The sequence below is a fragment of the Megascapheus bottae genome, chromosome 1, assembly GCF_031878675.1.
Source record: "Megascapheus bottae isolate mThoBot1 chromosome 1, mThoBot2.hap1, whole genome shotgun sequence".
NCBI lineage: Eukaryota > Metazoa > Chordata > Mammalia > Rodentia > Geomyidae > Megascapheus > Megascapheus bottae.
In genome coordinates, this window is record NC_143509.1 from 1 (window position 1) to 11,120 (window position 11,120).

Sequence of the window (11,120 nt, forward strand, 5' to 3'; positions counted from 1 at the left end):
TCTAACCCTAACCCTAACCCTAACCCTAACCCTAACCCTAACCCTAACCCTAACCCTAACCCTAACCCTAACCCTAACCCTAACCCTAACCCTAACCCTAACCCTAACCCTAACCCTAACCCTAACCCTAACCCTAACCCTAACCCTAACCCTACCCTAACCCTAACCCTAACCCTAACCTAACCCTAACCCTAACCCTAACCCTAACCCTAACCCTAACCCTAACCCTAACCCTAACCCTAACCCTAACCCTAACCCTAACCCTAACCCTAACCCTAACCCTAACCCTAACCCTAACCCTAACCCTAACCCTAACCCTAACCCTAACCCTAACCCTAACCCTAACCCTAACCCTAACCCTAACCCTAACCCTAACCCTAACCCTAACCCTAACCCTAACCCTAACCCTAACCCTAACCCTAACCCTAACCCTAACCCTAACCCTAACCCTAACCCTAACCCTAACCCTAACCCTAACCCTAACCCTAACCCTAACCCTAACCCTAACCCTAACCCTAACCCTAACCCTAACCCTAACCCTAACCCTAACCCTAACCCTAACCCTAACCCTAACCCTAACCCTAACCCTAACCCTAACCCTAACCCTAACCCTAACCCTAACCCTAACCCTAACCCTAACCCTAACCCTAACCCTAACCCTAACCCTAACCCTAACCCTAACCCTAACCCTAACCCTAACCCTAACCCTAACCCTAACCCTAACCCTAACCCTAACCCTAACCCTAACCCTAACCCTAACCCTAACCCTAACCCTAACCCTAACCCTAACCCTAACCCTAACCCTAACCCTAACCCTAACCCTAACCCTAACCCTAACCCTAACCCTAACCCTAACCCTAACCCTAACCCTAACCCTAACCCTAACCCTAACCCTAACCCTAACCCTAACCCTAACCCTAACCCTAACCCTAACCCTAACCCTAACCCTAACCCTAACCCTAACCCTAACCCTAACCCTAACCCTAACCCTAATCCTAATCCTAATCCTAACCCTAACCCTAACCCTAACCCTAACCCTAACCCTAACCCTAACCCTAACCCTAACCCTAACCCTAACCCTAACCCTAACCCTAACCCTAACCCTAACCCTAACCCTAACCCTAACCCTAACCCTAACCCTAACCCTAACCCTAACCCTAACCCTAACCCTAACCCTAACCCTAACCCTAACCCTAACCCTAACCCTAACCCTAACCCTAACCCTAACCCTAACCCTAACCTAACCCTAACCCTAACCCTAACCCTAACCCTAACCCTAACCCTAACCCTAACCCTAACCCTAACCCTAACCCTAACCCTAACCCTAACCCTAACCCTAACCCTAACCCTAACCCTAACCCTAACCTAACCCTAACCCTAACCCTAACCCTAACCCTAACCCTAACCCTAACCCTAACCCTAACCCTGACCCTGACCCTGACCCTGACCCTGACCCTGACCCTGACCCTAACCCTAACCCTAACCCTAACCCTAACCCTAACCCTAACCCTAACCCTAACCCTAACCCTAACCCTAACCCTAACCCTAACCCTAACCCTAACCCTAACCCTAACCCTAACCCTAACCCTAACCCTAACCCTAACCCTAACCCTAACCCCTAACCCTAACCCTAACCCTAACCCTAACCCTAACCCTAACCCTAACCCTAACCCTAACCCTAACCCTAACCCTAACCCTAACCCTAACCCTAACCCTAACCCTAACCCCTAACCCTAACCCTAACCCTAACCCTAACCCTAACCCTAACCCTAACCCTAACCCTAACCCTAACCCTAACCCTAACCCTAACCCTAACCCTAACCCTAACCCTAACCCTAACCCTAACCCCTAACCCTAACCCTAACCCTAACCCTAACCCTAACCCTAACCCTAACCCTAACCCTAACCCTAACCCTAACCCTAACCCTAACCCTAACCCTAACCCTAACCCTAACCCTAACCCTAACCCTAACCCTAACCCTAACCCTAACCCTAACCCTAACCCTAACCCTAACCCTAACCCTAACCCTAACCCCTAACCCTAACCCTAACCCTAACCCTAACCCTAACCCTAACCCTAACCCTAACCCTAACCCTAACCCTAACCCTAACCCTAACCCTAACCCTAACCCTAACCCTAACCCTAACCCTAAACCCTAACCCTAACCCTAACCCTAACCCTAACCCTAACCCTAACCCTAACCCTAACCCTAACCCTAACCCTAACCCTAACCCTAACCCTAACCCCTAACCCTAACCCTAACCCCTAACCCTAACCCTAACCCTAACCCTAACCCTAACCCTAACCCTAACCCTAACCCTAACCCTAACCCTAACCCCTAACCCTAACCCCTAACCCTAACCCTAACCCTAACCCTAACCCTAACCCTAACCCTAACCCTAACCCTAACCCTAACCGGATCATTATCTTTATTCACTGGTTGCTTTGCTCTGTGTTTAGAGACATCCGGACGGCTGTCTTGACAAAGTTAATCTATAGACTGCTCTGCCTCATGCTAAGGAATGTTTGAACGGTTATCTCCACAGGTTAACTTGCCCCATGTCCTGTTTTCTCAGGCCCCGTTTCCTGCTTACCATGATATTCTTGCAAATTAAAAATTCTGCTGCGCTAGCCCCTGCTTTAAAGCCCTACATAAACCCCCTCTGACTTTCAATAAACAGACCTTGATCAGAGCACTGTCTTGGTCTCATTCCTTGTGTTTGTCGGTTCCCTCTCGGGTCTCAGTTGACTGAACCACGCAGGCCGGGGCATCTTTGGAGGTTTGTACTGATTTCCTTTCAAGTGTTTCAATTGATTGGACTTTCCTTTGATGGCTTATAGATTTTTCTGTCACCCATCATTAACGTCCAGGCTTCAGCCTTGTGGAGCCTCTGAGGCTGAAATGCTCACCTGGGACACCTTGCTCTCCACCATTAGACAACCCTCGCATTGATCACATGCTGGGACCCCGGCTCACCACCCTCCTCCCCTGGGCGGTGCAGTGAGCTCCGCTTGCCACCAGAGGGTGCTGGGCCCTAGCTCACCACCCTCCTCCCCTCCTTGGTGCAGTGAGCTCTGCTTGTCACCAGCGGGCGTGCTGGGTGGGTGCTCTCTGTCCTCTTCTCTGTGATGTAGTGACTGCTGTTCACTGCCACAGGACGCTGGGTGCGTGCTCCCCATCCTCTCCTCCACGGTGCAGCGAGCTCTGCTTCCCAGCAGAAGGAGCAATGAGCCTATGCTCACCACCACCCTCTTTCCCTTCGTGGTGCAGTGATAGTCGTTTGCTGCCAGAGGGCTGTAGGACCCGTGCTCACCACTGTCCTCTCCTCCATGGTGCAGTGAGCGCCTCTCCTCACCAGAGGGCCCGCTGGGCCTTTGTTCACCCTCCTCCTCTCTCCCTCGGCTTTCCTCCCGTGGGCGCTCTGGATGAGTGCTCACCATGCCCTCCTCTGAAGTGTAATGACTAACTCTAGCCCTAACCCCTAACCCTAACCCCTAACCCAAACCTCACCCTGACCCTAACATGAACCTGAACCCTAGCCCCTAGCCCTAACCCCTAACCCTAGCCCTCACCCCTAACCCAAACTTCACCCTGACCCTAACATGAACCTGAACCCTAGCCCCTAGCCCTAACCCCTAACCCTAGCCCTCACCCCTAACCCAAACTTCACCCTGACCCTAACATGAACCTGAACCCTAGCCCCTAGCCCTAACCCCTAACCCTAACCCTAACCCTATACCCTAACTCTACAACATCTACTGTTTTGATGAATTCTCCTATAACGTCTTCCTAGTTTTGTGTACTCACAATGTATACAAACAACTCACGCGGCCTGTAACCCTAGCTACTCAGGAGGTGAAATCTGAGGATCTCAGTTCAAAGCCAGCCTCAGCACTAAAGACCTTGACACTCTTATCTCCAATTAATCAGTAGAAAACGAGAAGTGGGCCTGGGGCTCAAGGGTAGGGCAGGAGCCTTGAGCTGAAGAGCCTCAGGCCCAGAGTTCAAGCCCCATGACCCACAAAAAAAAGGGGGGCCAGGAGCTTGGCCTAGTGATAGAGTGCTTGCCTAGCATGCAGGAAGACCCGGCTTCGATTCCTCAGGACCACATGCATAGGGGGAAAAACGAAGCTGGAAGTGGTGCTGAGGCTCAAGTGGTGGAGCTCCAGCCTTGAGAAAGTCCAAGGACAGTGCTCAGGCCCTGAGCTCAAGCCCAGGACTGGCAAAAAATAATAATAACAATAACAATAAAAACTCTTTGAACTCTAAATGTGGAAGCGCAATGAACTTTATTAATAAATACCTGGCTAGCGTTGAGGAGGATCCGGGTCTCATACCCAGCCCTACCCTGTGGTTAAAGGAGGACATGGTAGATAACCTCAGACCCACGGTGCCTTTCCATGACTGCGCCGAGCAGAACGATGGAGCTTCCACAGTTGGTTTCCTTCCTTTCTTGTTCCCGTCCTGTGGGTCTCAGGGCACTCAGTGGTGTGTCCTCCACCTGGTGACCTCGGGACTTAGGAGCGAATGGCTGCTTTGTGTCTGGAGAGTCTGGCGGCGGCCTTGGGAGTCCTTGGGGACAGCACACCAGCCGCCTGCGCCCCCGAGCCTCAGTCTCCCTGTCCAGCTCCTAGGCCGACGTCCACCGCCCCATCCAAAGGTCCCCCCGCCAGGCCGGGCCTGGCACCCCTGCTCTGCAGCCGGCCTTCACCCTCCGCACCCACCGCCCCCAGCCGCGTCCCGGGGGCCGGGAGCCCCTGCGGGCCTCTACCGGATACCCCAGACCCCTCTGTCCTCCCGGGGAGCCTGGGGCCGAGGGCGCCGAGCTCAGGAGGGAGGCGGCGCGGGCTGGGCCGCGGGCCCGCGGCAGACAGCAGGGGCGGGCGGGGCTGAGGCTGGAGTGAGGAGGGAAGGGACCAAGAGGCGGAGACGGAGGGGGCGGGGCCTGCAGGTGGGCGTGGCGAGGGCGGGGCCTGGAGATGGATGGGCAAGGGGCGGTGCTACAGCTGCAGGCACTCCACGGGTGCTGGCGGGGAACTAAAAGTGGAAGTGGGCGGGGCGAGGGCGGGGTCTGGAGATGGACGGGCAGGGGGCGGAATCACAGCTGCAGCTACTACACGGGGCGGGGGGGGAGGAGGAGGGGAACTAGAAGTGGAGGTGGGCGTGGCAAAGGCGGGGCTGGAGGTGGGCGGGGCGAGGGCGGGCATGGAGATGGACGGAGGGGGCGGAGTCACAGCTGCAGCTGCTCCACGAGGGGGGGAACTAGAATTGGAAGAGGGCAGGGCCTGGAGATGAACGGGTAGGGGCGGAGCCAGAGCTGCAGCTACTCCACGGGGGGCGGAACTAGAGGTGGAGGTGGGCAGGGTGAGGACGGGTCTTGGAGGTGGGCGGGGCCGGGAGGTGGGCGGGGCGAGGGCGGAGCCACAGCTGCAGGCACTCCACGGGTGCTGGCGGGGAACTAAAAGTGGAAGTGGGCGGGGCGAGGGCGGGGCGGGAGCTGGGGTGGGCGGGGCGAGGGCGGGGCCACAGCTGCAGCCACTCCACGGGTGCGGGCGGGAAGAACTGGAAGTGGAGGTGGGCGGGGCGAGGGCGGGGCCACAGCTGCAATCACTCCACGGGGGTGGGCGGGGAACTGGAAGTGAAGGTGGGCGGGGCGAGGGCGGGGCGCTGGGCCTGGAGCCGCGCGGAGCGGGGCGGGGCGGCGCGTGCGCACTAGGTGGCGGCGGGAAGCTGAATCCTGGCAGACATGGACGCCGCCGCCGGTCTGGCTCTGCGGCTGCGGGCAGCGCTGCGGCGGGAGGAGCCGAGGTGAGGGCGAGGCGGGTGCTGGGCGGCCCGGGGCGGAGGGGGTCGGGTCCACGCTGACCCCTCTCTGCAGGGCCGTGGAGGACCTGCTGCGCCGCGGCGCGAACCCCAACTTGGTGCTGTGGGACGGCGCGGCGGCGGTGCACCTGGCGGCGGGAGCCCGGCGCCCGCGCGGCCTTCGCTGCCTCGGGGCGCTGCTGCGCGGCGGCGGAGACCCCGACGCTCGGTGAGAAGCCGGGCGGGGCCGCGAGGGCGAGGCTGGGAGCCGGGGCACCGGGGAGGAAGCCGGGTCCCGGGCCGGAGCGGGGCGAATGTACACCGGGACCGAGTGGGTCGGGGTTGGAAGCTCGGGGGTCTAGGCGCGCGGTCCGGGCATCTCCGGGAGGGGGAGGCGAGGTCTGGCCCCAGCAGCGCCGAGTCCATTCGGACCCGGGTCCTCCCGCCCAGGTCTGCCGAGCTGCTGACCCCGGCACACGTGGCCGCCGCCTGGGGCTGCTGCGGGGCCCTGGAGCTCCTGCTGAGCCGCGGAGCGGACCCGGAGCTGCGCGACCAGGTCCGGGGCCCTAGGCAGCAGATGGAGGGCGCGGGGTGAGGGCCGAGCCGGGGCACCCTGCTGATCGGTCGTCCGCGGCCTCGGCAGGACGGACTCCGGCCCGTGGACCTGGCCGTGCAGCTGGGGCACCTCGACTGCGCGCGCATCCTGCGGGACCGGGGCCTGCGGGCCGCTCCCGGGGTGCGGAGCCCGGAGCCCGAGTCCGACCCGGAGCCCCAGCCCGAGCGCGAGCCCGCCCGTGAGTCAGCCTCGCTGGGGTGCGGCCCCGGCCTCGGGAACAGCTTGGCCTCCCTGGCAGGTCCCTCTGTCCCCTGTGCCCTGTCTCCACCCGGCTTTCTCTTCCCTCCGCCTGTGACACCAGACCCAAGCATCCCTGGATCTCCCGGGGCGGCTCCAGTCTCTGCAGCACTCCAGACCCAGCTGGGCCGGGCCGGCAGCCAGGACGCGGGCTTGGAGGCCGACCCCGGAGCCCACAGCCTCCCTGTGACCCTGGAGGTTGCCAGCCAGGACGGGGCCTCCCTTGTGGACTGGGACTGCAGCTCCGGGGCCTCTTTTGTCACCGCAGTTGAGGTTTCTGGAGCTGCTGACCCAGCCCAAGACAGACCGGCACCCGGTGCCCCTCCTCCGAAGGTAACAGACGCTGTGGATCGTGCACCCCGCCTGGCCCCAGCAGTGATGGCAGGACAGGAAGCAGAGCTGAGTGCCAATCTACAGGCTCTGACCCTGGCATCCCCAGAGCACACGGCCTTCCAGCCTCCCCTCTGCTGTCCAGCCATGCCTGACGGGAGCCCAGCGCACAGCCCCCCTCAAGGATCACTGTTTGGCTCCCCCAACTTCCATGACCAGACATCCATCACTATGGAAGGCCATGCCAATGTGGCTGCCCTGTGGCTGACAGAAGATGAGGAGAGCACCCCAGGGGGCCCTGAACCTGTCCTCTCTTGCCAGCCCCAGCCCATCTCTGCCATAACAGATCTGGAGCTTCTGCAGGCACTCCGAGCTCTGGGCACCAGTCCTGGCCCCGTCACACCTTTCACCCGGCCACACTATCTCCGCCGCCTGGAAGAAGCCCGTGCTGCTTCTGGTTTGTTCTTGGGGCATCCTGGGAGCCTCTGAGATCCCCAGATACACATACACACCCCTGCCCTCCATCTCTCAGTCCACCTTGCTCATGCCTCACAGTTGACTCTCTTCTCCTCAGGCCCAGATTTTTCAGGACACAGCCCAGAACTGGCTGAGACACTTCGGACGGGCTGTGTCCCAAACTCCCAGGCAGATGAAGACTCCCTTTCCCAGCAGTTTGAACGGCCTGATCCCACAAAGAGGTGGCGGGAAGGGACCGTGAAGTCCAGCTTCACATATCTGCTGCTGGACCCCAGGTACTGGGGTGTGGGAAGAAATAAGACCTGGAAATAAGAGGTAGAAAATTTGGAGCCTGGGGTGTGCTCAATGGTAAAGCACTTACTAAGAATGCCTAATGTCCTGAAGTAGACGTCCAATAACATGGGGGGAAAGCTGAGGCTTCTCTGCTCTGACCCCTTAGGTAAGGGAGTGGCCTTCTAATGGTCAGCAAGTTTGTAAAGGCACTGGATGCAACTCAAGAGGCTGAGTGTAATTGGTGAGAGCACCATTCTGTGGTCTCACGAGATAGGGTCGTGGGTTTGGGTTGCTCTGTGACTGTGGGGACTAGCCACTTTCTCCCCTGTCACCAAGGGAAACGCAAGGCCTGCCAGCTCGAGCCTTCTTGTTGACCCCAGCTGAGCGCTTTCAGACTTTTGTTCGATCCATCTTCTACGTGGGCAAGGGGACACGCACCCGGCCAGATGTCCACCTCTGGGAGGCCCTGGGCTACCGTGGAAAGCCGAGAAAACAAGTGAGGAGCAGGATGAGGAGCTAACTGAGGTGGCCAGGCTGTGGGCAGGTCCAGAAAGAAAGGGCTTTGGGGAACCAACCTGTGACCCTGCCCCGGCCCCCAGGCCTGCCCCAAGGTGAGGCAGATCTTGGACATCTGGGACAGTGGCCGTGGCGTCATCTCTCTGCACTGCTTCCAGCACATGGTGGCCGTGGAGGCGTACAGGAGAGAGGCATGTCTCCTGGATGCCCTAGGTGGGTGCCTGGCGTGTGGGCGTATGGCAAAGGGCATTTCATCTGCCGGTCCCTTGTCCCTTCCCTATCAGGGCTGAGTGGCTGGTCCACAGGGTCAGTAAGCAGTCACGGAGCACCAGCTCTGCGCCTGTACCTCCACATAAGCTGCTCCCTGCTTGTCTTCTGCAGTAGGTTTCCTGTCACATTTTTGGTGGTGGGTACTCTTAGGTGACCCCACTTCCGATATCTGCAGGAATCCAGAGGCTGACCAACCAGAAACAAGGGCACTACTATGGGGTGGTGGCCAGCTGGCCACCTGCTCGGCGCCGGCGCCTGGGGGTACACCTGCTGCATCGCGCCCTTCTTGTCTTCCTTGCTGAGGGAGAGCGAGAGTTGCGGCCTCAGGACATCCAGGCCTATCGCTAAATGCTAGATCCTCAGTGGCCCAGAGTGGAGTGGTGTTCAAATGCCCACTGCTGAGAAGGTCCCACTCTGCCCCATTCAGGCCACTCCGTGGCAGTGGGGAGTGGTGATTGGGATCCTTTCAGTTTTCAGAATCTGGGGTTTTGCCATTTACATTCCTTGAAAAGTATGTCATTAAGAGCATCCCCATGTGTCTTTAGTGATGGGCCTGGGGAAAGCCTCTGCTTCACTCTCACCCACACAAGGTAAAAATAAACTAAAAGCAAGGAAGACATCCCGCTGTCCCTGGGACCAGTAATGAGCACTGCACACCTGAGTGTAAGCATATGGCATATAGTATAGTAACCAGGCCCGACTGCCAGCCTTGACCCTCACCCTACAGTGAGCATAGCACAGCAGAAACAACCTTCTGAACAGACATCATAGCGTTGTGAGGACTGCAGAAAGGAGGGTAAACACAAAGTACATTCGCTGTAACCAAATGCTCGTTAAAATGCAGAGCTGAATAGAAGTATAACCAAGCCAGGCATGGTGGCTTATGCCTGTCGCCCTAGCTACTCCAGAGGCTGAGATCTGGGGAATCACTGTTCAGAGCCAGCCCAAACACAAGAGATATGGACTCATGTCCAGTTAACCAGCAGGGAACTAAAAGTAGAGGCATGGTCCAAGTGATAGAGCATCAGACAAGTATAAAAGCCAAGGGACAGCAAGAGGCCATGAGTTTAAGCCTAGTACCCAAACACACAACCACTAACGATTTTGTAAATAAGTTCTGTTGTGTAACCTGATGAGGTATGTGGTTACTGTGGCGTGAATACTGAAACCTTCACTTGTCCATGAAACAGTTATTGTTTGATGCTCCAAACCAACTCCCAAGATCAGGGCCAAAGGGAATGGCAGCTGAAATCTTCCCATTCCAAGTATTAGACGCATGCTGAGGTCTGCAGAGAATTCTGATACCTGACCATGCTGCCTGCTTTACACCTCTACATGTCCTGTATGTCTCAGCAAAGACATCTAGCCAGGATTCCCAGGGTTCCCTGCAGAGGACAAGAGCAAGACAGGCCAGCAAGAAAGCAAAGACACCTTCAAAATTAATGTTCCTTAGCTGGGCATGGTGCCTCATGCCTGTAATCCTAGCTACTCAGGAGGCTGAGATTTGAGGATTAAGGTTCCAAGCCAGCCCAGGCACAAAAGGACTTGAGACTTATCTCCAATTAACATAGAAAACTGGAAGTGAGGCTTGGTTCAAGGGTAGGGTGGTACCCTTGAGCTGAAGAGCTCAGGTAGAGCACCCAGGATGAGTTCAAGCCTCATGACCCACAAAAATATAATAATGTTCCTTGAACCAAGACTGCCAGTCCTGGGGAATGAACTTGGGGCCTAAGCTTGGTTTTCCTCGAGGCTAGAGCTCTACCACTTGAGCCTTGAATCACAGAACCACTTCTGGCTTTTTCTACATATATGGTACCAAGGAACTGAACCTGGGTCTTTGTGCATGCTAGCCAAGCATTCTTACCACTAGGCCAAACTGCCAGCCAGTTGTGGGGCTTGAACTCTGAGTTCATCTCCATAAAGGAACTTCCACCAGACTCCAGGGTCCACCTTCACAGTCCTGTCTACCTTACCTGTCTTTCTTCCACAACATCTTGCCATTTGCAGAGGGAGGGCTCATTAGAAGCCAGATGGTGCTGTGTATTTATTTACGGCTTTTAAGAGTGAACTCTGGAACTGCCAAGTATTCCAGTATCTAAATTCTCTCACTTTCTAATAGTTGCACTTAGAACTAGCAATGAAAGCAGCTTGGACACCTCTCTTCCAGAGTAAGATGCCCAGTGGAAATCTTGCTTTCCTCCCATCTTCTAGGTTAGGATGCCATGGTGTTGCTACATTACAAAGAACCCAGTGGTGCTAGGCATTCCGTTGTAGTCATCTTCAAAACAGTCAACTGGTGCCAGTGCCAGGGTTCACGCCTACAAACCTAGCTACTCAGGAGGCAGATCTAAGGACCCTGTTTTGAAGTCAGCTGGGGCAGGAAGGTCTGTGAGACTCATCTCCAGTTAGCCATCTTGAGCAAAAGTGCTCAATATCAGCACCCAGGCCCTACTGGCCCTGAGTTCATGCCCCCGACTGGCACCAAAAAGAAAAGAAAGTGCTTTTAGGCACCATTTTCTAGATCATAAACTGTTCTGATCGTTTCAGTGTAAACAGAAGCTAAAGTTATCCTGTTCACAAGACTGGAGATTTCAGAG

General features: G+C 56.8%; 1 protein-coding gene across 1 annotated transcript; it reads left to right on the top strand.

Moving 5' to 3' along the window:
* Nucleotides 1-5,748: 5,748 nt before the first annotated feature.
* Nucleotides 5,749-9,224, top strand: Ankle1 (ankyrin repeat and LEM domain containing 1). The gene is made up of 9 exons (XM_090352704.1): nt 5,749-5,810; nt 5,881-6,033; nt 6,255-6,360; nt 6,448-6,586; nt 6,722-7,366; nt 7,562-7,739; nt 8,074-8,233; nt 8,337-8,466; nt 8,699-9,224. Exons 1-9 carry the CDS (start codon nt 5,749-5,751, stop codon nt 8,869-8,871), a joined length of 1,746 nt encoding a protein of 581 aa, XP_090208830.1. The 3' UTR covers nt 8,872-9,224.
* Nucleotides 9,225-11,120: the final 1,896 nt, after the last annotated feature.

What these genes read in the sequence shown, in the direction of transcription:
- Ankle1 (XM_090352704.1), top strand. Translation starts at nt 5,749, where the DNA reads ATGGACGCCGCCGCCGGTCTGGCTCTGCGGCTGCGGGCAGCGCTGCGG. An exon ending in ACCCGGAGCTGCGCGACCAG is followed by an intron (nt 6,361 to 6,447) that starts GTCCGGGGCCCT and finishes CGGCCTCGGCAG; the next exon opens with GACGGACTCCGGCCCGTGGA. An exon ending in CCCGGAGCCCCAGCCCGAGC is followed by an intron (nt 6,587 to 6,721) that starts GCGAGCCCGCCC and finishes CTGTGACACCAG; the next exon opens with ACCCAAGCATCCCTGGATCT.